We start from the raw sequence: 26,038 nt of genomic DNA, 5'->3' as shown, positions 1-26,038 counted from the left end.
TGCTGCAGTGATGAGTATGTACAACTTTCTAGCAACCCCCAGTGTTGAAAAAGGCTGGATAAATTGAGGGGTTTGTCTAAAAGGCTTCAGCAAAGTCAACCTCAGAACCATGATGTGCTGTGCCAGATCTGTGGTGGTTTGAGTTTGTAAATTAATTTTTGGTTTTGTATTTGAATGATGCCCTTATGTCTTACCCTCTTTTGAGCTTTGAAAGCATGTGCATGCAGCTGTTGACATTTTTGCTCTTTCCCTTCACGTTTCTTTTCATATTTCCTATTTTTTTCACTAGTCTTGGATAAGTCAGTTTATTTCGGAAGCCCTGCCAGACTCCTTCCTGGCTTCTCTTCCTTCCCAGAGGCACAACGGTGATTTGGTCGGTGATTTGGTCGGTTGCATCCCCATTCTCTCTGACAGCTGGGACTTCTTCCTTTTAACCTATTATTGGCACAAGTTGTTTAAGACAGATTTTTGTGTTTTATATAAAGAAGTTTTAAAGAGATTCTACTGTACAGAAAATACAAAGATGGCAAAGAGCGGTCCCTTTCAGTCCTACTGTAGGTGACATGAAGTGGTTCTGTCTTAGTCTTTAAGGTGATGTCCTTGCTTTTCAAAACAGTGAGCTGTTTCACTAACTCTCAATATGCGTTTTGAACAACGAGCAAATCTTTCAATTGTTAATATTTCATCTATTTGGAATGTAGAAATAGTGCTCATTAGTTCACAAAATACAGTACAAACGTGGAAACGTTATGTATGAACTTTGATTTTGAAGGACTCAAGCACACATCTTGTTCTAAGACATGATGCTAGTGGTTTTCCTAATTCTGTCAGGCTTTTTAGAAAAGTTTTCCACCTCCCCTTTCGCTTGAAAAGCATGAAAGCAATATCCCTCCCTGACTACTTACTCCAGAATCCTAACTACTTTTTTTTCTAGGTAAACAGCTAAATCTTGTAAATACAGGCTATGGTAAGGAAATGCTGGAAGAGATTGACCCAGTTTAAAACCAGAGGCTTATACCAGCTCACTGATAACGTGGTTGCCCTAAGAGGGGGTATTTAATCTTTGAGTGATTTTTATAGGCTCAAATAATTAAACCAAGTTAAAGTTTTGCTGGGCTTGGCTTTTAGGGTTTGTAGCTTTCAGAGCAGAGATGTGATGTGCTTCTCTACAAGGGAAAAGGCAGCCATGTTCTGTCTCATTGTTGTTTCCAAAATAAGGGTAGCCCTTACATGTGCAGCATATAATAGTGACCAGCAATCTGGTTTAAGTACAGTAGTGTCTCAGTCTTAATCTTGTACCGGTGGTATTGCTCCACTGAATTTACTTGCAACTATTTCTGATTCAGAAGATTTATGACAAGTGACCATTAATTTCAGTTCAGGGTTTTTTTTCTGATGTAAAACAACTCAGACTGTAGCTTGTTTGACATATATTTTTCATCTAGGATGATTTTTTGATTTGTTCTTATAGAATAACAAAGACCCTTATGAGTATACACTTGTGGTATTGATCCTTTTCTTTTCAGTTTATGCACGGTATTCCACAGTTTCTTTCCCAGAGTGGTTTTTTAATATATTTAATCATACTGTAATTCTTTCATCAGACTTCCAGGCCCCACCACGAGGGTGTCCGCTGCAGGCAGTGAGGCCAAAGCTCGTGGTTCTATTAGTGCCAACAACCGTCGCAGCCAGAGCTTTAACAATTACGACAAATCTAAGCCTGGACTTCCCCCTCCAACACCAACAAGTAGCAATGACAGAGGTAAGCACTTGAGATTTGGGCATCCTCAGATTTTTCTTAATAGCGGCTTCGGTCGGGGGAAATTGAATTTTCCATTAAGCTCCAGAAGTTGTAAGACTATCTCAAAGCTGTATGTTGTAAACATGACATTTACAATCCAAAAACCAGCTGGCTTTTCTTGAAAAAGCTATAGTCCTCCTTCAGTATAACTGAAGCTGTGACTTGCTGTCCTGAAGGTACATGCAAAAAATAACTTCAAGAAAAACTGGCGCTGGTGAAACATGTTTTTTTTTCATTTTGCTTCAAACACAGATGAGGGGGAGTGAATTAATCAAAAAATAAGACATTTTGATGAATAGTTTGACAGGGAAGGAAAATGACCACTAAAGATTTCTTGAGTGATTTTATATGATAAATAGTACCGTTTGCTTTCCTTTCCTCCACTGTTATGGAAGATCCTTTAAGTTACAAAAGTACATGATTTAAATCTAATTTCAAGGATTGTCTGGCATAGGGTTTGAAGGCAGGAACATGTTATAGTTTTATAAATTTGCAGTGAAGCTGTGTCTCTGGGAGTGCATCAGAAATGCTAAGTACTGTGTTCTGTCTGAAATGGTGCTTTTTGAATGACATTTACTGACTTTGTGTCCATTCACTAAGCTAGTAATCTGACAGCATTCATTAGCTTGACTTTGTAGCTCTGAGCTCTATAATGCAGCATTTACCATGGAGTTTTGGGGGATGTGGCTGGTGAGAACTGAGCAAATTAGTCTGATACAGTCAAATTGTTGGCGTAGGCTGGCAGCTAATTCTGTATCCTTAACAAAGTCATTGCACTTACAAAGATAGATCAACACTGGGTTTCAGTGCAATCTTCTTGCAGTGACTTGGCAGTCGCACCCTTTAGGCTCAAGTCTCCATCTTGTCTGTGCATAACTTCTGTTAGCAGTAATGAGGATTTTGCTTGAGGGAAAAGTACTGGTCTGGTTCAACTTGCCTGTGGTTTTCGTGCTTGTTTCTTTTCAGGAAATTGTGTTTTTCCTTCTCTAGAAACTGTTGTCCTATGACTGCATGTCATTAGGTTTTGGAGTGTTACTCCACGTAGCCATTAAAGCCCAAACCTCATCTTGTGACAATGGCAGTGGAGGGTCCTCAGCATCCTCCAGGGACATTCTGAATCACCCTGATCAGACCCTGTATAAGAAGAAAATTAAATTCACAGCTGAGTAATATAATTGTTGTCATTATATGATGATATAATGTATTAACATAACATACAAACAGATTAGCAACAGTCTACCGTGGTAAATCCATGATTACTATTTTAGAAGGCACACTATGTGAACAGTAATGATTTAACTGTAACATCAGCAATAGTCATCTCTAAACCTGAATTAGATCTGTCAGTTAAAAGAACAAGCTGACAAGTTATGGCATGAGCTAGAACTGTTGAAACCTTGTTTTGCTGTGTAATATCTCCCCAGTCTCCCTCTGTCTCCTCCTTGTCAATACTCTCCTCTTTTGCTCATCTCCCATAACTGCTGGATTGGGGAGACTCAGTGTGGGATGTCTCGTCCTGAAGCATAGGTTGGTTGTCTAGATGATCCCTACCTGCGCATGGGTGGTGTGCTCTTAGGTTGCATTGAAGAGATAACCTGAACTATCATGTCTTTTTAACAGTTTACCAAGATTACTAAATAAGGAAAGTAAAGTACTGGTTTCACTCTTTAAAAAAAAAAAAGAAGAAGAAAAAAAAAGTCCTCACATACAGAGAAATAACAATAATTTGTCAACTAAGTAACTTAAATATCAACTACTTTTAGGCAGACAGTTCTGTGAACCCTCATTCTTCATTGTAATCCATCTCTTCAGAAAGATAAACTGGTTGCTGAAGAAGCCTACAAGATCATCTGCTTCCTATGAATATTACAAATGACTGGAAGAAACGGGGTTGGTTTTTAGGTTGACAGCCTACATAAGTTGCATTAAATACTGAGAACTTTGCTGTGGTCAAAATTTCCAGTCAAAAGTTATGGTCTTAAAAAAAAATAATGAGGGCTTATGTAAGTTGAACTTGAACTTTACTTAAAAATATAATCATGACACAAAGTTGGTCTGCATCCATGAGAAACAAAAGTAGTTGGTCTGACAAATTTTTGGCTTATTTTAAGTTAATTGTAATGTTGCCAGACAAAGTTTATTGTCAGAATACTAAGACAATTCAAGTTTTCTGACCCATATCCTGTATTTTGCCTAAGGAAATGAGACCTACATGACGATGTCGTGTGCTAGTCTTGGTAAGTTTTCATCTCTTTACCCAGTACTAGCTACGTTGCATATTTCTGGCAAAGGAAATGGGAGAAAGAGAAATCTTCCTGTTTCAGGAGACTGTTTTGGCACGAGTGGTCACTTTGTGATGGAAGGTAGCTTTCAGTGTCTTCTGTTTGAATTGTTTCTTACAAAGTAGGTTGTCATTTTCAGCTTTTATTAATTTGTGGCCTTTCCCTCCAAATGTGAATTGTCTTGTTAGTCAATCGTCTGTGTCTTGTGGCAATGAAAGTGCATTAATTGAAACAGAATACATCAGAAATGAAAAAGTAAATGGAGCGTGGAGGAATAGCTAGCTGCTGGAAAATAAATAACCTAGATTTTTTGAAAGATTCCATTAATCAATTAATGATGAGGCCACTGGTTTCCTAGAAATCTAGGGGAAAGGATTTACGTAACGTCAAAAACAGTTACACTGTTGTATAAAAATAACAGATTCTTGGATGTATGTACATGTTTGTTGTGAGATGCATATGTACTCTTAGCAAAGGAGCACACATAAAGAGATGCGAACCTCACTTCCCCACAGCTTACGTTGTGTTTTCAGTATTTTATTTTGCTTTCTCAGTCTTCGCATCTTTGCATGCTGTCTGAAACCAGTTTCAAGATGTGGAGAAGAGATACGTCTTCTCTAGTAGGGATCACTTAGACACCTACTTCAGTCCTGTGGACGCCTTCTTTGAGGTTAGGGCATGATAGGTTTAACTTGCTTTTTGGAGTTAGCCCTGCAGTTTCTATGCGAAATTCCCTTCAAACTTACAGGGATTTCAGTGCCCTCATTCCTCACGTCATGGAATGGTAACATGCTGTGGTACATTTTTTTATTTATTGTCACAGTGATTAGCCATTTATAATTGCAGTAACATTCTAGGCAGGGTATTTTAATGTGTGTAATTGCTGTTGCAGGCTCTTTTTTCTTAAGAAAAATGCGGTTGAAGTCTAATTGCATTTTTAGATTGTGGGGAAATAATGAGCCGCTCAGGCTTGTGATTTTTTTTTTGTGTCATCATAATCCCTTCATACAATCAGAGCCTTTTAATTCACTTCTGAATTGTCAGAGTTATTTAGTCCATGCATATGTAAGTATACTTTTGATTTACTTTCTTGCCTTTTAATACCCTTTGGCACCACAAGCATACTATAGCATGAAAAGCATCAGCCACTCCCAAGGTCACTACAGAACTCATCTAAATTATCAAAAACATTTCTGTGGAATGTAAAGAGGCAAATAAGCTTTGCATTTCTATGCCTGTATGTAAATTATTAGTTATCAGTTATCTTGAGGCTCCACATTACCATGTCCTTCCAATTGTCCAATATGATCATCAAATAAAAAATAGGCAAAATTTTATCTGCATGTGCAATTTAGAATAAAGAAATCTAATTTTTTGTCCATGGCAAGGAGGAGCAGAACTGTGTCCTAGGTAGTATCAAGAATGAAACTTAAATATTGAAGCATGCAACTTCAGTAAAGACGTTGATACAGTAGATTTTCTCACTAATTTAGTTCAGTGTTTTGCTTAGCTACACCTGGTGGAGAGTCTTTTGGAACATGCTTTGAAAGCAGTCTGCAGTTCTGAGAAATGATGGGTATTTTTGACTAGCTCTGAACACCCTCATATATCCACTGTCTTCACTGATCTTCAGGCGTTCCTTTTTCATTTTGCAGTCTCAAAAGTCTGGTAACATTGTATGGGAATATTCTGATTATGACTTCCTGATTTGGATCCACAGTCTATAAAATCCCTGAACTTATGAAGCTATAGGAAACATCAACTTAATACACCATCTCTGGTATGTTTATGAAGTGATATAGTAATGTGACAGACTTACATCCTTTCTTTTTATTTTTTTCTTCTACTTTGTTCCTGTTATTTTATTTAAAATAATCCTACAGAGGGCAGTAGAAGTCTGTGGGAAAAATGGCACTTTGCCTTTGGATTGAATGTTAAGTAAAATGTCAAGAGGAAAAGAGCACTACCAGACTTTGACCATTTCCACATGAGATCAGAGGAAATGTTTTATCATTAAGATTTATGAAGAAGGCAGTGCTAATAATGTCAGGTTTCTCTTAAATAGGTAGTATTAGAAAAAAAGGAGGAAAAAAATATATGCATACAGATTAATGCACTCAGATTAAATGAATAACTGTTTTAATAGCAGTGTTCTTGCAGACTTACTTGATGCCAGTCTCATTAGAGGGTTCTGAAACCTGATCGTGCTGACTCGGCTATAATCTGAGCTCTGCATGTCTTGATTTTCAGATATGGATATACTATAGGGGCAGGAGAGTAAGAAAAGCATGTGCCCCTCTGGTTGATGCTCCTTTTGTTTTATTTCTTTCAAATTTGGGGCAATCCCTTTTAACTTGGAACGCAGAATATATTTGATCACTGTCTTTTAATATTTAAAGGGTAGTCACTGTAGTCACAATGATGCATGGTGACAGGACAAGAGGCAATGGGCACAAGTTCCTTTAGGGGAATTTCTGTCTGGCAATAAGAATAAAATTCTTTGCCACGAGAAGAATTAAACATTGGAGAATTTTGTCCAAAGTGGTGGAATCTCCCTTGCTGGAGGTACTCAGGACTTGCCTTGACAGAGCCCTGGATGACCTCATTCAAGCGAAGGCTGGAAGGAATGATCTCCAGAGGTTTTTTCCTGGACTGTCCTATGATTTCTACAATTGAAATGTATGGTTAGTTTCTTAGAGTGTTAAAAGTACACTGGACACTATCTAAACAGTTATCAGTGATTTATTCCAGGGACTCTGTGGAGGGAAAATAAATGCAAAGCAAAACTGAAGTGTGCTTCAGGACTGATAGTTTTGCCTGTTAAGAAAAATATGTAATATTTTATAAGTGTCCTACACGCCTGCCTTATTTAAATATGTTCCATGTTTTCCCTTCTTCTGTGTTGATGCGCAGTTCTGGTCTGTTGTCGTGCAAAGCTGTGTGTATTGCAGTGTGATGCAGTGATAATCAAACCAGTCTGCATTATAGCCATTACAGACATATTTACTCTGCTCACACAGCTAAATTACTTCCAGTACAGAGGGTGGCATAGAGACAGAGGGAAGTGCAGGGACCGGCAGATCCCAAAGAGACAGGGTCTCATGGCAATGACAGTTTTGCATGGATCAGCCCTGTATGAAGCCAGCACTAAGGGGCTAATATTACTTGAGTCCAGCTCTGAGCTCTGGCAGGTATAAAATTACCACATTTTTGATACCTTTAAATATTATTTCCTTTTAAATTTTTTATTAAATATAAACTAGTTAAATAGGAAGAGATACTACGGTATTTCAAAGGGCAGTTACAGAATTTCTTTTCTATAACTTTTAAACTTTGTGTTGTGAGAATAGGACCGAGCTACCAAATTAATAAACAGTTAGCAAGGAAATATAACCTCCGCTCTGCTGAGCAAATCTGTCTTATTGGTGTATGGTTATATATGCCAAATTTGTGCATTTTATATGTAGGCAGTTATAGTTGTTGTCACAGTTCAAGAGGGCATGGCATATCTTGTCATGGTTTTAGTAGGAACGACTCTTCAAAGTTAAATCTATATAGCTGCAATGAGATTTTCACAACTAAACATTATGTGAATCCACGTGGTACTGATTCCTGGAGGTGCACTGCTCAGCAGGTCACTGGGGGATTCTCTAGTGTGATTGTATGTTCCTGTTGTGTGAACTAGCAGACATCAATTTAAAATTAAAAAAAAAAAAAAAAAGGGGGGTTGTCCAGAGTTTTACAAAGTAATCTTTTATTTTACCGATGTTGATGCAAACCATAGTTTTTCATATCATCTTTACTGTGAAATCCATATTTATTCATTTATTTTAAATGTCTTCTTGTGTAAAGAGCAGAAAATCCTAAATCTGGAACCAAACCAATTGAAATTTCTCCTTCTAATGACTCAAATTTTTCATATTAAATCCTGCACTGATACAAAAAGCACATGGGAATACACTCTTATGGCTTGGTTCTGTGTGATACTGAGCCTGTCTTGAGTTCAGCGCCATTAAAGGTCATTTAGAAGTGGCAGATTTGGGTTATATCAAACCCTCAGATTCAATTTTAAAACGCTACTTTAGAAATAGAGAAGAAAGTCTCTCATCCCTGTGAGGAGCAAGGTGAGATGTCCATAGTGAGATCAAAACTCGGAGTTCTTGTGGGCAATATCTTGAAGGCTAAAAATTTCAGCAGTATTCCAATGGGCTTTGAAAAAGATGGATGCTGATAAAACATAGAGAAGAGCTCTGCATAATTAGAGGTTTGGAAAAACTCCTTTGCAGTTAGGTATTTATAAGGTTAGTTTATGTTCTTTGTCTAAAAGGAAGGTTACTACCTTGTTGTCTACAAGATACCTGTAGGTAGTGACATTTATAGTAATAAGGGTTCTTCATTACCTCAATAGATAGTGTATGAGTACGTGTTTGTTTGGAATTTAAAATTAGCCCGATTCAGACCACAAACTGAATAAAAATTTTAAGAATGAGGATGATTAGCCATTGAAAAGGATTAAATCAGACATAATGAGTCAAAATTTAATATTTGCCTAGAGCTGATGTTCAGACAGAGTTACAGTTTTGGCTCAGAAATTAATGAGGCTCAGAAATGAGTGAAATTCTTTGAACCATGTTATCCTTAAGATCAACCCAGATGATCCTAGTTGTTTTCTTGAATGAAAAATCTTTCATTTAATAACATGAAAATGAAGGACAAGCCTTCTTCTATAGCTGCACATAAAATCAGATGAAATATCTGATGTTCTGAATGGCTGGATTTGGCTCCTGTACATCGTACAGGATGATCAAGTGATGTTGCGTAAGCTTCCTCACTGGAACCCTTCTGTTCTGTTTAACCTCATGCAGTTTTTCCACTCCAAAAACATTAATAATAATAAACAGAGACAAAACCCAGGCTTTTGTCTTTGTGCCAAATAATAGTATAAGAATTTTTTTTAAAGTGGTGAAAAAAGAGCTTTGAGACTTGTAAAGCATGATAGAAATTCCTGTTAGAGAGTTAACATTTTATATATTTTTTTTACCCATCTATAGTGGCATTCAGCGTAGAAGCCTGAATATGAAAGTGAAGGCTTTTTCTGGCTGCAGGTACAGGGATAGTTGTCATGACAGCTCTGGCAGGGGAGCTGAGACATCGGACTCAATTCCTGTGGCATTGAGCCAGCTTGACTTAGGGCTGGCAATAGGTTACTGGGATGGCTGAACAGTCAGTCTCTTCCAAGTGGAAGCTATATATATGGCCAGCCTGTTCCAGGGCTCAGTGCCACCTCGCCTCCCCCTTTTCCTGGCCAAAGAAAAAGCCATTCCTTTCAATATTTAATGGTTGAGATGATCAGGATAACAAGTGATATGTTTAAAGCAAACAAACCCACTGGCTGTTTCAATTTTGTGATGATCAAGTTGTCAGCTACTGTGTGAACATTTCAGTGCTGGGCATATTAATGACCAACCTGAGCTGATGTGAACTCATTTCAAATGACTATTGTCATCTGGAAGAAAAAAAATTAAACAGATTTTATTGTCCCCAATTCATACCAGCTTGATTTGTATCTACAACAATTTTCATTCCACTGTAGGAGACAATAATAACACTCCAGTAGTAGTAAATCAATCTCTTTTGGCCTAAAATAGCAGTTGTCCTCTGTGGTTTTGTCCTTTTTAGTAATCAGGCTAGAGGACTTACTAGACAGGATTCTTTGGCTCAATAGGAAGAGTTAAAATAAAAGCGGGACCTCTAGATTTGGTCTTGCCAGGCAGCTTACTGCACAGCCTGAACTGCTCAACTTCTTGTTTTTTAAGCATTGAGGAAAGTTTTTCTGTTGGTGTCGTGCTGAATAAGTCCAGTCTTCGAGGTTCATCAGGGTCTGTGGTCGATTCCTCTCGTGTTCAGAAACTATCTTGAAGTAACAAAGGGGTGCTTTTCAGAGAGCTGGGTGAGGACTGTCTTTAAAGCAATCTGAAACCACTTGTGATGTTCTTCTTACAGAAGCCACCAACAATAAACCAACATATTAATAACAGTTGCTCTAATATATATATTAAATTATTTATACATCCTATATATATATATAACAGTTGTCATAATAAGTCTTAGCATTTTGAGTGACATCTTTTACTAGTCAAAGACTAAATAGTCCTGATGTATTTCAGGTGCGTGGTATCTTATAGAAGAGAGAGTCAATGCAAACCCACAAAGTTAATTTGCAGCTGGGAGTACTCCCTGTTTTTACGGTGCTCCCTGTTGAGTTGGTCACTGCAGTATCAGTGACACACAGGCAATGTTGGTAAATAAGACTGAAATGTGAAATTAAGCCTGGTATCTCAACCAGTGGCCTTTACAGGCAGTAGGCTGCTGTGGGTTCGGACTGAGGATCCTGTTATACTTCAGTTGATACTAAAAAGGCATTGACCCTTTTTATATGACAAACTGCCAGATCATCACTGAAATTGGGTTTAACTGTGCCAGTGGACTAGCGCTGAGCCCAGCTCTGCGAGGCTGCTGAGAGCGGGAGGGGGAGTGATGGGGTGAGGAAGCCTTTTGAAACCAGGACCAGCAGAATGATTTAACAGTTCACTAGAGACCAGGATAAATAAGCAGAGTTCCTGAAATGGAAAGATTCCTCTCCTTATTGACGAACAGTGTATGGATGTCAGAAAGCTGGGAAGTGATTTTATAGAATGAAACAGTTGGCTCATGCAGCAGATAGCAGTAAGTTAAAGATTACTGTTATTTTATTTTTTGGTGTTTATAACTTTCTTCATGACTGAAAATTGTGTCCGTATAGATTTAGAAAAAAATTCCTTCATTTGACTTTTTGGAGCAGTTACTTTCACTCCTGTTCTATATCCTTCTCAGCTTTAATTGTCTCTTTAGCTTTCTTTTTCTTTAGAAAATTGAATGAATCTAATGTTTACTCTCAAAGTGTTGACTTGATAAGACTATGCAAAAGCCAATAAGATTGAAAGGACTGCAAAAGTGGGAAAGGTTTTACTTTTTTAAAGAGGCATAAGTCCATAAAGTTTGAAACCAGTTTACCCATGCTTTCAGATTTTCACTGGGAAATAAATGTGATTGGCTCAACAAAGTGAGAGTATGATAATTTCATAAATTTCAGTCATTACACCCTTTAAAAATGTACAAGTGTTTCATCTAGGTCAAGTACGAAGCAAACAGCATATTCTGCTTTGTGTTTAGGATGCTGCCTCTGTGCTCACCTGTGCTGGCGGTTGAGAGGTGCTCTCTGTTTTCACTGGCTGACCATTTTCCCTTATAAGTCAGACTGATGGTAAAGTAAGTTTGCATAAATAGTCCAGACAAATCCATAACCAGAGTAGTTGCTCTTTTCTATCGTTCTGCTGTATGAACTACCAAAAAGGAGGTGCTGGAATAACCCTGTCCAGTTTTCTAAATATAACTTACTTTGAAGGTATTTACCTAATGTTCAGTATGATTTATTTTGCCTTGAATATGATACAGTGATCATGAATTTGATGTGGCAAGAGAAAAAATAAAAACTGAGAGAGAAACGAAGGAGTGTGGGATAATCTGAAAGATACCCTGAGAACTTGGTGGTTTGGTTTGTATTTTCTTCCTGGGAGAATCTTTAGGTTTTTGTTTGTCCCTTAGCCTAAAACTGCTTCTCATATCCTTATGCAAATTTGAGTCATAACTTTGCAGTGTAGATATGCCTTCTGGTTTTAACTCCATTTAAAGAACTGTGTTTGAAATTACGACATTTGCAGTGTACATGATATATTTCTAGAATTGCATCTGTAGATAACCAAGGGAGTCTGTGCTCCAACTCTGAAGCAAAATCAACTGTCCCTGTACCTGAGGGTTGTTTGCTAGTCTGTTCTGAAATGTCTCATGACAAGGACTTGATGATCTCATTAAGTGTATCCCTTCCAGTGTCCATTTGATCTTAAAGCTAGCTTTTTTAAAAAAATATATAAAACCAGGATTCTGCTTGGCTAAAAATTAAGCACATTATTACTCTTCCTCGATCTCTGTCTTGCTTATAACAGTCTTCGTATATTTGAAGGCTTACATTGTCTCCCCTCAGTCTTCTCTCTTCTAGACTAAACAATCTCTACTATTTCAACCTTCTCATAGATTGAGATAAATCTTTTTATGTCTTGATGATCTATTCTGACCTCTTTTTTAGAGAGGTGCTGGGGCTGGACACAGTGCTCCACCTGATGTCTTATTCTAGTGCTGAGTAGAACAGAATAATTACATTCTCTGTCTTGTATCTGATACTCATAATGCATTCCTGAATTATGTTAGTTTTTCCTTAGTGTCACATTTAAGAGGTGTGCAGTTGTGGTCTACTGTAACTCCTATTTCTTTTCTACAATATAGTTGCATAGCTGATTGTTTGACCTTTTTCTATTTAGGCATTCAATTTCTCATTTCTAAGCACAGAACTTTTCAGTAATCTTATTGACTCAGTTATGTCTCCAAATTACCAAATGTATTAATGCCTCTGTATTCCCCAAACATGAGGTTACTGGCTTATGTGATAAGGTGACCCTCATGAGAGCATCAAACAAAATACTAATTTTTGGGCAATTGAGATAGATCTATATATATGCTGGGGTGTTGATTGTATCTTTTCACTTTTCTAATCAAGTACATTTTTTGAAAGATTGTCTCATCTTAGTGAATATGTTGGGTGTGTGCCCATAAAACAGTTTAAAGACTGTCAGAATATAACAAGCAATATGGCACATTTATAGTACCAGATACAAGTATGCAGTAAATCATATTTGTGCTTAATTTTACAACTGTTCAGCTGGCTGAATTTGGCATGTAAAAATATGTTCTCTTTTGCCTAAACAAAGGCTGGCTGAAGGCTTAATTGCAGCTGAAGTGGAGCTTTACAAGACCACAGAGCTTTGCCATAGTTGGTATAAACTTTAGGAATATCTAAAACAAGCCAAAAATGTATTTAAATAAAGTTCTTTTAAAAAAAAACAAAACTAAAAATTAGCCAATGACATGTTCTTAACTGTACAGTTCATGAGGATAAAAATCCTGAGCTTTGAAGTAAAATGTAACCTTGGGAAGCAGCTTCTTCCCTAGTGTACATCTGTGTAGCTGCACTGGAGACAGTGGAACCATGTTAATTTATACCAGCTGAAGAGCTGGCCCAGCATTTCATGGCCTTTACAGTTCGTAGATGTTTCCTTTTAAAATAAATATTTACAATTTCTTGTAAATTTATTGCGGGGTGAATCGTGCCAGAACAGCCATGGAAACAAAAGTTCACTATTAAATCATAGGAAAGCAAACAGCAGTGGTGCTATGTCCCAGACTTGTATAAGTGCCAGCCTGTTTCTACCACACCTGTAGAAGCCTCCTCTCCCTGGGTGAGAGCATCGTCCAGCCTCTCTGGTCCCATCCATTCGTGGCTGCTCTACTGAGCCTTCTGCCTGTTCCTCATCCATAACCAAATATACCTAAAGAATCCATGTCTGGTGCCAGAGAACTCCCACCATCTCTGAAGTGGCTGATGTGCATAAAGCCATGGCCCAGCCCTTCCTTACTGTCATGAATAGTCAGTGGTTACTTGCATGTTGGCCTGGTTTGAAAGATCTGCTGCTACAGATCGTAGAGTAGTTTCATTGACCAGAGAGAGAAAATGAAGAAGAGCCCAGTATAAGTAGTAGCATGTGTCTGTTAGCTGGTTTTGATATAAAAATATGATAGATTTCCACGTATTTATGTATGTTCATATATAGGTGCGAATACAGATGATGGTAAAGTGTTGGTGTTTTTGTATGGCTTGGTTTGACTCCTCTGTTTGAACACAGAATATCTGTCTTTGAGAGTGCTTTGGTATTCACCACCTCATTGTGTACAGTTGGGCACTTGTATGACTTCGCAGTGAGAAGAGTAAGGCATTTCTGAGTTAAAATGTAGATTGACTGATCAGTGGTAGTTTTCCAGATATTTTTCCTGTTGCCTGTTGCTTCTCTGTTAAAAATCTGCCTTGGTTTCTACCTTCATGGTTGCTCCAAGCCCTGATTTTGAGCCACTATTAATGGTCAAAATCCCTAAGTGCAATTCTCAGGCCACTAATGCGTGTATGTCCTATTTCATATAACCTACCTGTAGGAGAGATGTGTCAGATCGAGGCTGCTAAGTGTACATAGTGTCCCCTCCAGCTATATATAAAATCAAATGAAAGTCTCCATAACAGCTCCCTGCCTGGAATTCATTAATGCTTTTGAATAACTCTGTTATGAGGAATCTTGGGGGATTTGATTGTACAAATAGTGAGAAGAAAATGGAGAGTATTGAACAAGAATGGTATTTGTCTAATATTAAATGGAGAGTGCGACTTGTTTTGAATGGCACAGTAAACTTGGTTTCATTATTTTTATGGTCATCTAACCGGTATGTAGTCGATAGAGGTCCCTCCAAACTCTTTCTCAGGCAGTCATGTGGACAGCATTTTGAATTTTACAGTAACTAAACAAAAACAACAAGGAATTCAAGTTTCTTAGTCAGTTATGTCAAGACAATGAGAAGAGGATCGCTTGTGCTCCAGTTTTATTTCCCTTCACCTCAGCAAAAATGCTGAGTCTTGGCGAAGTAAACAGCAAAACTGTTGTTTCATGTACTGGAGCGCTGTGTGAATGAAGGCAACCGTACAGAAATGTGGAAGTCGAGTTACTGACATATCCATGGGCTTCGGTACGGGTTTTCAGAGGTACAGCACATTTCTGTGAATACATGAAACTGCTGTTGAAGCTACGGAGTTAACAACACTGGGACTGAAGAAGTAGATACGATGGAAGGAAAGAAAAATATCAAGGAGTAAAGGTAATTTTTGTCTCATGTTACAATAAATTAAATGACCCCTAAAGCGAAAGACAGTGGAAAAAATTTGAAGGAACCAATTCTGCTCAGCTTCGGCAAGTGTTTGTTCTCAGCAAAGCAAAATGTTTCCTATCTGGGCTTTTGTCAGGTTATACAGAATTTCCCTATCTGGCAATCTCTGCTTTAAGAAAATGTTTTTGTTGCTTTTTGTTGTGGTCCAGAGTAAAAGAGACAACACAAAGAAAGCTTTGGCTATCTTGTGGGTGGAGGCCATACCTCTTGCCCACCCCAAGCCAGTAACTAGACAGTGCCTTCCACCCAGCTGTAGTTCTCTCAGGTCAACGTTTCAGCTGAAATAGACACTTCTGTGGGCCGGAGGAGTGGTGCTTATTTTGAGGAAGGGCTGTGTGCCAGGTTGCTCTTGTTGGGAATGTTCTGCTCTACCTGCTCGTGGTTTAGATTATGGAAAGATTCTGATTTTTATAGCCAACTCCTGGCAGAAATGCAGGCATTCCCATATTTCAGAGGTTTGCTGAGAATGATAAATCATTACTGAAGAAGATAATAAGCTAAAAAGCTTTTCTCTGTAGGACTCTTACTTGTAGTGCTTTGAAGGAGAATCTTCTGGTGGGTGGATGGGAAGGGTCAAGATTCACCAGTTATTCCTCTAGATGGGAAATGATGAAACTGTCACAGTGATTTCTGCAGTTCTGACACTGTAATGTCATAGAGCAGATCTGCTTTTACTTCCTAAATTAGATTTGCTTGTGGATGTTTCTGACTTGGTTATCTAATCTATGGGCTGGACTAAAAGATATTTCTCTTCATGAGAACTTCTTATTTTTCCCATAGCTGTGAAATAAAAAATGACAGCTTGTTCATTATAAAATGAATAAAAATGCTGTTAAGTTCTTGACCCTCCTAAGGAGAAGTAACTATGAGAACATCCTTTGTCTTTGTGTTGCCTTTCATGCTTATAATGACTGTTTTAGAAAGTTTTCAGTTAGAACAAATCAAAGTCCACTTGCTTAGAGTGAACATGACAAATGATGGGAAATTGCATATATTTTCTCCTGACCTTATTATAACGTAAGCTCTCAAAGACTTTAGTGGAAGAATTAAATCATAAGCCTTCAGACTCTTTTTTTCATCACAAATGGATAGGTTTGCAGATGCCGTTAAGACTTTGCAGGAGCAGCTGAAATCAGATTTACCCATGCTACAGTGCGTATTGGCATTGGAACTAGACCACCAACATCTTTTTTAACAGGAACGCTAGGAACAAAATAGATTTCAAGCCAAGATTTGACTTTGAAAAGAGGAAAGCGATCATTATTTATTGTAGACTGTAGCTTGGGTTTGAAAACATTTCTTTTATAGTCAGTTTTAGTTAATGCAGGTTGCTGAAGAAAGAAAATATCTCCCTCACAAAGGAACACATGGGAAATAATAAGCTTATTAATCGAATGCATGAAACCTGCTCTCCTTTTCATGAAAGAAGGGCCTATGCTACGCTGAATAAAACTTTCCCCTTTGCATGCTGATGTGTTATCCACGTATTGATGTTACTGCTTCATTAGGAAACCTAGCATTTGAATCTCCATTCTGGCAGCATAACCCCTTTCGTTTACCAAGATTGGTCTGAGGAGTAAAAGAGCCAGCAGAGTTGTTTGTAAGAAAGAAACAGAGAATCTCAAAAAGCCTGAAGTTTTCTTAAGCTGAAGCCATTTTTTGTGATTGTGTTTTATGGTGAACCTTTTATTTCTTGCATTAACATTGAATGGTGCAATGTAACAAAAACTTGAGGACTTATTTCCAGTTTCACTGTATTTGATCCGAGTATGAATCAAAATCCATTGTACTTGTGTAATAAAATATCTTCTTCCCTTTCCCATAGTGTAGCTGCTTAACATGTATATGTAAGAGTTGGTAAATATTTTTCATTCATTTTGCATGTGTAGCATCCAACATTCACAGAATTCACTTCTGGAAAATGTTAGGTAGAGACTCTGAAAATGACATTAACGTCCCAATATATTCATTTTTTAAAATGTTACAGTCACAGTATTGTCCTACTTCTGATTTCTCTGACATGTCTGCAAATGAGGAGCAACTGTGTCAATGGAGTTACATTGTACTCATCCTACACCTCTGGCAACAGAAGCACAGTTAAGTTCCAAACAGGAGGGTGTATGTGGGGGAGTTGGGGACAAAGCGAGTGCTGTGTTTAAAAACAAACAAACTGAAAAAAATATAGTTTGGTCAGTGACCAAACAGAATTTAAAAAAAATAAAATAAAATGTAAAAAATCCTGAAAGCATTCAAGAGAAGGAGAAAAGAAAAAGTTCTGGATTTTGTTGGGAAATAAATTCTGAGCAATGCTTTTGGATTTGGAAAACAAGCTATTTCACTTGATCCAAGCAAAGCCTTTTCCCCAAAAGTCGATGAACTAGAGCACTCACCTGGGCTGTTAGGATGAGGTTGACATCCCAAGTGAACCAACACCTTCCATTCACTTCCAGGAAAACATTGTAGAGTTGGTAGGAACCCTGGTGTGCTGTGGGTTGCCTCCGGTGTCTGCTCCCCCAGCTGATCTGCAGCGTCTTAACAGCTCGCTCAGGGTTTGAGCTGGAGTCAGACCTTACAGTGAGGTTATGGACCACAGCCTGGTAGCTCCTGTCTCCAGTGGGTGCCGCAGCGGGTCATGGCTCACGCGAAGACTCTGCATAGGCTGAGTTCTGGTGGGTGCAGGATGGCTTTGTTCTCACCGATACACACATTGCCTGTATTTTTTTTCAAACTGTTGTTAAGAACCTGTTTGAGAAGAATGCAGATTTCTTTCCCAAGTCTGTTCAGTTGGCTGCGTGCTCAGTCTGAACGCTGTTTCACCCCTTGCTGGGTTTGTGTTGCTGCGTGTGTTGTACTAACCGAGGGTGCAACCAGCTCTTCTACTTTGTAGTTACATCCCTTACCAGTAATTTTCAATTTGTCTCCCTTATAATTGTCCCAGTCCCGTTACTCCTTGCAATGAGTTTTTCTGAGAAAGTAAAGTATTCCCTGCCCATGTTGATTAGTACGTTCATCCCTGGACCCAGTTGTAAATTTGTCCTGGGCATGTTCATGAATCACAGGCAGCTCTGATGATTTATGGGCACAGGTACACTTTGTGTCGAGATTTGTTTAGCATGATATGGCCGGAATGCATCTGGATTAGGAACTTAGTGTTGAAAGTACTGCAGTTTCTGTAAAAATATCCGATATTGAGAAGGGAAATATTTTTTTTTAAAAGAAACTATACAAATGAATTGTAAATGATGCACAATTGGGATTTTAGTGAAGCTTTCAGTACATTGCTGGGTGTCTTCTGTGGAAGGCAGGCTGAGACAAAGGCTTGCTTGTTCTGAATTTTCAAAAGGACCGTGGTGCAGTGTTGCAATGGGAAGTAGATTTTGATGGGTAGGAGGACTTCAGGAAATAAAAATAATAACAAAGCAGCAGTGTACGGTAAGAGGCATGAAGGAGAAAGCAGTGGTGCACAGCTTTTGAAAGCAGAGGGAATAACATTTCCAGCAGCTTCTGAAGTAGTTGTGACCTTCCTTCCTCTCTCGTGTCCGTGGGCAGGGTGCTGTGATGGTGGGTCGCTGCTTCCCCTCGTGCTGGGAGTCACTGCGACTCCTACGCTATCACTTCTTCAGTCCTCCTTAACCCATCGGGTTGTGTTTAGCAGGCTTGAGCAGGGCACCTAGAGGACCAGGTGGCATTGCTGTTTGGGACATTCGGTGGCTTGCTTTTCCTTCTGTACTAGAGTAAAACAGGAGTAATGCCCTGGAAGTCAGCAGACTGGCACTAGCTTAAAAGAAGTACAATTCCTTTCTGTGTCTGTAATCTGGCTCTTGCTTCCTTCCAGTTCCACATGGGTAGTTTGCCATAGGAAAAGGACTAGCAGACTGCCCAGTATAATAGTTATTGGTTAATAACAAGAGTCCTGGAAATCTTCTGACTTCAGTAATATTTTTAAAAGTATCATTAATTCCTGCTATCCCGCTTTGTCCATAACCACGTGAAATGACTGAGTTTATTATTAAGGAGTCTCTAATACTCTTAGAAACCCGATTCTGCGCTAAGTCAGGAAGATGAATGTACTTTAAATCTTTAGTAGATCTGGTTTGGATCAGAGGAGGGAGGTTAACAGAGCCGTATCTTCACTGAGAGCTGAAAGTGAAGTAAAACAGTCCCTGTGTGGTTGCAGCGGCTCATGATTTACAGGGCTGAATTCACAGGGCTGCTCCTGCTGCTGAAAACGCACGCTCTCAACCGCTGTTGATTTTTGAATTAAAAAAATGCAGCTCTATACACAGTTTACTTTATTGCTAGAGGGCAGGGAAATATAGGTAAGAGCCGTTAATCCCCAGCAGGCTGCTGGGCAGGCGAACAGACATAGATGACAAAAGTTAATTGGAAACATGAGCAGTTTAACAGAAAACATATTTGTGATAATTGAGAGAGTAACGTCTCCAGAAAGGAAACTCTGCAAAGAGAAACTTCAGAGGAGAAGTGACCACTGGTAGGTGAGTGTGATTTTTCAAGCTCTCTCTAAGCTCTGAACTAATTTCTTAACAAGAACAAATAACATTAGGAAGAACTAAGTAAATAGAAGATTTACTTTCTCTGAGGGGGGAGGGCTGTAGTTACTGCCACTAGTTTCTCTTACAGCTGGGTTAAGATATGTGGTAATACTTAATTTAGGTTCATTGCATAACGGCACAATTATTTTTGTACATGGAGTTTTCTTCTACCTTTTGCATATGAAGATCTCATATCCTCCCCCCAATAACTGAAAGGACTTCAGTTTTAATTTTTTCCTTACTCCTGCATTTTTTTATATGTTTGAGGTTTTTCTAAGAATCGAACTTGGACAGCAAGTATTTTGCCAAAAGCAGAGGGAATCCCTAGTTAGAAAATACTGCTGTGTTTTTGCTAATGAAAAAGTATAATGAACTTAATAAGGGAGAACACATTGTGAAACACATTTTGGTTTCAATTGGAGGAGATTTATTTTTTTCTTTCTTGAAACAGCAAGTAAATGTAAATTACATAGTAGGAGCTCATTGCTGTTCTGCTGGCTAGGAAAAGAAAACTGGCTTCTATTTTCTTTAAGTGATACTGATGTTGAAAATACTAATATATGTCTCTTTTTAATGTTGTTAGTGTAAAATTCCTAATGTTTCATTACAGAAAGAATCTCAGTCTAGCTATAATATCAGGTACTACTGTGTTGGTTTTTTGGGTTCTTTTTGGTTTTTCTCCAGAGTCTGCGGACAGTGCAGCCTCCCAGCCCACAGGAATGAATGAAAATGTCTCATCCTCAGTTCAAAGCTGCAGCAGTTCTGTTAGTTGCAATAACTCATCAGCCATCCCTCAGCCCAGCTCTGCTATTAAACCTTGGCGCAGCAAGTCCCTTAGTGCTAAGCACACAGCTACGTCTTCCATGTTATCCGTAAAGCAGCCCATATCGGAACCTCCAAAGCCACCCTCAGAAATCGCCAAAACAACTCCCAATGGTCAAAAATCCATGCTTGAAAAGTTAAAACTCTTCAATAGCAAAGGAGGCTCCAAAGCAGGAGGGACAACACTTGAGTGTCCGGGGTCTCGGGACAACAGTTGTGAAAAGCTGGAGACACTTCTCAGCTTTGAGGAGAGCGAAGAAATTGATGCCACGAATCAGAATGTGAACAATCCGGGATCGATGTCCAGTAGTCCCAAAATTGCACTCAAGGGAATTGCACAAAGGACTTTTAGTCGGGCACTAACTAATAAGAAGAGTTCTCCAAAGGGTAATGAGAAGGATAAAGAGAAACAGAAAGAGAAAGAAAAGGATAAAAGTAAAGACATTGCAAAGAGAACATCTATCACTGAAAAGCTGGACCTGAAAGAGGAACCAAAAGAAGAACAGACAACATTAACAACAACAGAGATGCCAAAAAAGTCCTCCAAGATCGCAAGCTTTATCCCTAAAGGAGGCAAGCTGAATAGTGCCAAGAAGGAGGCCTCTGCCCCTTCGCACAGTGGAATACCAAAACCAGGAATGAAAAACACCACAGGGAAATCCTCAAGTGCCCCCGTTCCTGCAAAGGAAGGCGAGAGAAGCCGCAGCGGGAAAGCCGGCGCGGGACTCTCTCATCAGAAGTCTCAGCTGGACAGCAGGCATTCCAGCTCCTCGTCCAGCCTGGCCTCTTCAGAAGGAAAAGGCGTAGGAGGCCTCAACAGCAGCAGCAGCAGCCAAGCTGTCAACGGACCCGCCGCGACGACACACACCACAGGGAGCAATACTGTGAGTGTTCAGCTACCTCATCCCCAACAGCAATACAGCCACCCGAACACTGCCACGGTAGCTCCCTTCATGTACAGGTATGGTGAACTTCTCCACTAGACTGTTTTGAACATGACACTTAGATAGGAAGATTCCTTTTTGGACTCTCTTTGAGGGGGGTGAGGCAGCGAGATGAATGGCACGCAATTTAGAAGTTTCTTGCTTTAAGAGAGTAGACAGTGTATACATTTACACACAAATTCTTGGTGAAGGCCATCAGACTAAGATGTACAAGAAGTTGTGGTAGATAGGAGGGTGAATAATTGTTGTATCCGACCCTACTAACAGTTAAGATGAGAATGCTAACACCTTCTTGACCAGGTACTGCTCGTGCCTGGTTTTGCACCATGGAATTAGGTGGGGTTTTTTGCATCATAGCTTTAAAAGTTGTAGCAATGCCAATTTATGACATAGATACACTTATTCTTTTCAGTGCGGCTAACAGTGGTGGAGCTGCCTCACTATAAGCCGTAATGGGAAAACTTAAAACATGAAATAAAAATCCCTTAGTATAGGTAAGCCGAGGCACTAAGTCTGCTGTTCTGTGCATTAACCCTGAATGAGGTAAGCAAAAGAACAGCCATATGGGGTTGCCTCTAATCTCCATCTAGTCCAGCATCTTCTCTTTGACAATGATAGTAGAGGATATGTAGGGAAAACTAACAAGAAAGAAATCAGTAACAAATCTTCCTAAAGACATGGTCCCCAGCCTGACCATGATGCAAGAAATTCCTCAGTCAGATGGTGGGATTTTTGGTTTTGACAGCCATTTTCATAGGAAGAAAATGCAAGCAGTTGTTCTGTCTTTATCATCTTCTTGCTGCTCATGATTTGAGAGACCTGTCATATCCTTCCCTCCCTTAAGATGTGTCTTTTCTAGGCTAAGGTGTCATGTAGCCTGTTTAGATTTTACTTGTAGAGATGCTGTTCATAGCCTCTGGTCATCTTTGTCGCCCTTTCCCATCATTTTTTCAGTTCTACTATACACATTTTGCCTTTGATCTCTTGGCAGATATAGCATAAGAGATGGTTGGCCACATTTTTTAAATAAAAGTGAATGTAAATGCAATAAACCTAAAAGAGAGGGATGCCAAAGGCCAATGTAGGAATGCAAAATGGGAAGAGCAACCCCTGAGTCTCCTGACCCCTTGAGTGTTCTCCCTGTGTGTATGGAATAAAATGCCAGGTGTCCTTCTGGGATGCGGTCACATGAAAAGGAACCAGTTGGGAAAAGTTCATCTGACTAAAACTTGTGTTAATAGTATATGTTCTAGTTTTCCCTTGCTCTTGCTTTCATCTATATACATCAGCATTGTTGTTGTGTCTTTGAAGGTGAGATCTACTACTGGTAATTTTTGGAGATTTATTTTGAGTTAAAAATTGCCAGAGCAGTTTGTACTATTGTAATCCATAATTAAGTAGAAAATTGTGATTGCAAACTGATTGCTATATTGTTTATCCCTCATAACTTCCAAAAATGTATTCATGATGCTTTGGGTTGTTCAGTTTATCATTTTAATGTCCTGTCAAAAGATAAAGTGAAAAAGCACTCAACTTGTTGTTCATATTAGTTTGAACATAGAAATCATCATCTAAAGTGTAAAAGCTGATGCAGTCCGTATGTTCTCTGTAATCTAAGCATACTGATAAACTCTCGGTTTGACTTTTTACAAAAAAACAGTAATGAAACTACCTATTGGCAGCTGGAGAAAACGATGAGAAATTGAAAAAATAACCTTTACTTTTCAGCATTGGAGGAAAAAAGGCCAAACTGTGTTATCTTGATGGCTTTAAAAGGAAAGAGAAAAGTCAAATTGTATTGACTTTCAAGGCAAACATATAGTGTTGTTATAAGTTTACTATTCAGACACTTTTTGAATCTGCAAAATGCACTTGTTAATGCATTGCAGTAGTAGTCTCAGTTTTTTCCTGCTATCACTAAAGGTTACTTTAAACTTTTCATCTGCCTATAGACTTTTTGTTTGGGTTTTTAAACTAAAAGACGTGAGAGGTTGTTCTACATTTCATATAGGGCCAACGGAAAATAAGAATATTGCAACAGTCATTCCTGGTTGTGTCTTCACTTTTGTATAGCACTTACCCTTTGGACAGGAGAACTTCCCGCCGCTGTTGATGTGGCTCTATGAGCAAAACACGGTGCAACTAGTAAAATGAAACGAGTCAAGATCTATTACTCAAATGTGACAATAGATTTGTACATCACCTTTCATTACCTGACAGCCACAATATCAGACAATAAATTGGAGTTTGAAGTTGGTTTTACCCAGTCCTTTATTTTAAAATACAAATGAAGGGAAACTAGCAGGAGTGTAACATGCCATCATGCACTACCTGCTTTATATTCATGCAATACAGACTTTTATTAGAGAGGATCAGATGATGGTTATTGATAATTAAAATTTAGCTGGAAAACAGAGTGTCTTAAGACCCCATCTGAAGACCTGTGAAGCCTATCTTTGACTATGAATTTTTTATCTTTTACAGCTGAGTGCTTGTTTCCATTTCTAGGACATAATTCAACATGGGACTAATGAATTATGTAAAATCAGTCTGCTGGTCTATTCAGGAGAGGGGGACAGAGTGGCTGATGGCAGGTGCAATTGTCTAGTTGTTATACTTGAGATACTTTTGATGGAGAGTGACTGCACGTCTCTGTTCTGTTTTGCCTTCCAGATCGCAGACAGACAACGAAGGGAACGTAACAGCCGAGGCCAGCACAGGAGGGGTCAGCATGGATTCTGCTCTTTATGTCAAAACTGGACAGCCTGCCCTCGAAGACCTCTCAGGTATGTCTTGCAGCATGGCCCACTGTCTGTGGTCTGGTTAAATAAGAATGGGCTAAAGCAAGGTTGAAGTCAGGAGCTCCTTATTTAAGGGGGGATTTAATTTGGTTTTATTCCTAATGCTTTAGCTTACTAGTTATGATATTTCTTTCAGCTTTTCAGCACTGGCAATCAGCTGTCAATAATCTGAATACTAGATGCTCCAGTTCTACGCAGTGGTGTGCCCCACAAATTTCTTGAAATCATTAGGAATTCTGGGTACTTAATGTTTTTCTAGGAGGTGTGCAGCACCTTTTAGGATTAAGCTGTTATAAGGATCCTAAGTATTCCGAAGCATTTGATTTTTATTTTTTTCTTTTTAAAACTTTGCTTCAGAGCTTACAGAGGAGATTAAGTTAATTTCCTTGATGTTTTGGTTCATTTCTAAGTTTGGAGGAATCTCCCTATTCACTCACGTGAATCTGATCAATTTGAGAATTGGTTTCTGCAGCAATAGGAGACAGAAATCCAGTGTATTTTACTGTGTCCAGCATATAGAAGCTGAAACTGATTGTAATTAGGATACTAGCAGTCTAAATTAAAAAGTACTTCATATGTTTATCTAGAATTCTTGCTACTGTAAGAAATATATGATAATTAGCAATATTTTTTAAGCTTATCAATATAACAAAGCAATTTTTAACAACCATATTCTACTAAAGATCTAAAATGTGGTTTTATAGTCACAGTCAAGTCTCCTATTCCAGTTTCAGCAATGTCTATGACTTTGCTTACTGCATACTATTGCAGTATATCACATCAGTAGAATATCTCAGGTTTTTTCATCTACTTAGGTTTGGTGTCCTCCAGTTTAATGTGTGTTTTGAAACTGATCGTCTTGCTTGGAAAAATCATGTCACTAAAAGTTTCACAATTGGGTTAATTTCATACTGCATTACATGTTCTGTCAATGCTGTGTTTATACCTGTGTGCATGTATGCTGATGGCAAAGGCAAGGGGCAGAGTCATTGGTGAGGAAAAGGGCTCCAGGAATGCATAAATGTGTGTATCTGTGTGTATGACATATATAGGTGGATTAAATATTTAAAAGGCAAATAAATGGCACAATGGATAAAATCCTTGAGAACATCTTTGGGTTCATATTTAAATATGAGAGACAGTTCAAAGTAAGAAATGCAGAGTGTCCAGCTGCTTAAACTTTTTCAGTATTGCCTCTTAGTCATCATGTTGTCTAGCCTAGATGTATTTTAGCCTGTAAACTGAGAAGTGTTTATAGATCACAAAAGGTCTGTAGTCTTTAACGACAGATGTTACGTAAATGCAAACTATTATTCAAGCAGAATATGTAAGTTTTGGGATACAAAAATGGAAGACAGCTGACAACCTCAAACAGTGGAGATGCAAAACCCAGCTGTGTGCAGCCAAACCCCACAGACAGCAGCAGTCCCTGAAGGGATCTTAGGGGAAAAGAAGCAAACAAAACAAAAGGGTCTCTCAACCCAAATAAATTAGAAGAAATAAGGGACAGATTTCTTTTCTCACTACGTAGCAGCTATTGTTGCTTTTAATTTAAAAGCACATATAAAACAAAAGAGAGCATGGATAGGGAAAACTGGGAGTTGAATAGTTTAGTGATAGTGCCTGTTCATGAAGAGCTAAGTGATTTAATAATTAAGTTCTAATGGCACTATCCAATGTCTGTCTTTTAAGTATACTTATAATTTTAGCAACTGAATGTCATTTAAATAAAAATTCGGTATCAATTTAGGTATAAGAGTCATCTCAATAGAAATTGGTTTAGCTTGTCTCACGTTTATTCTCTTAAGAATTTATCTACCATTTGCCTTAATAGCTATGAGAGAAATGATCTGTAAAAGAGCACTGTGACCTTTGTTAGGCTAAAGGCCTATAAATATTTTATGTTCTTTACTGCAAA

The 26,038-nt window shown here is 38.6% G+C and overlaps 1 protein-coding gene across 5 annotated transcripts in view; it reads left to right on the top strand.

Annotated features, from left to right (window-relative positions):
- The window catches only part of NAV2 (neuron navigator 2), a 423,681-nt gene that overhangs the window by 289,560 nt on the left and 108,083 nt on the right, over nt 1-26,038 (top strand). For all 5 annotated transcript variants that reach the window (XM_074884466.1, XM_074884468.1, XM_074884465.1 and 2 more), the window contains 3 exons: nt 1,605-1,762; nt 20,238-21,336; nt 23,993-24,105. In XM_074884466.1, coding sequence (XP_074740567.1) covers nt 1,605-1,762; nt 20,238-21,336; nt 23,993-24,105 — 1,370 coding nt within the window. The remainder of the gene's footprint in view (nt 1-1,604; nt 1,763-20,237; nt 21,337-23,992; nt 24,106-26,038) is intronic.

Source organism: Strix uralensis, chromosome 15 (genome assembly GCF_047716275.1).
Source record: "Strix uralensis isolate ZFMK-TIS-50842 chromosome 15, bStrUra1, whole genome shotgun sequence".
NCBI lineage: Eukaryota > Metazoa > Chordata > Aves > Strigiformes > Strigidae > Strix > Strix uralensis.
The sequence above is the reverse complement of the archived record's forward strand: the minus strand, read 5'-3'. Positions and strand labels throughout refer to the sequence as shown.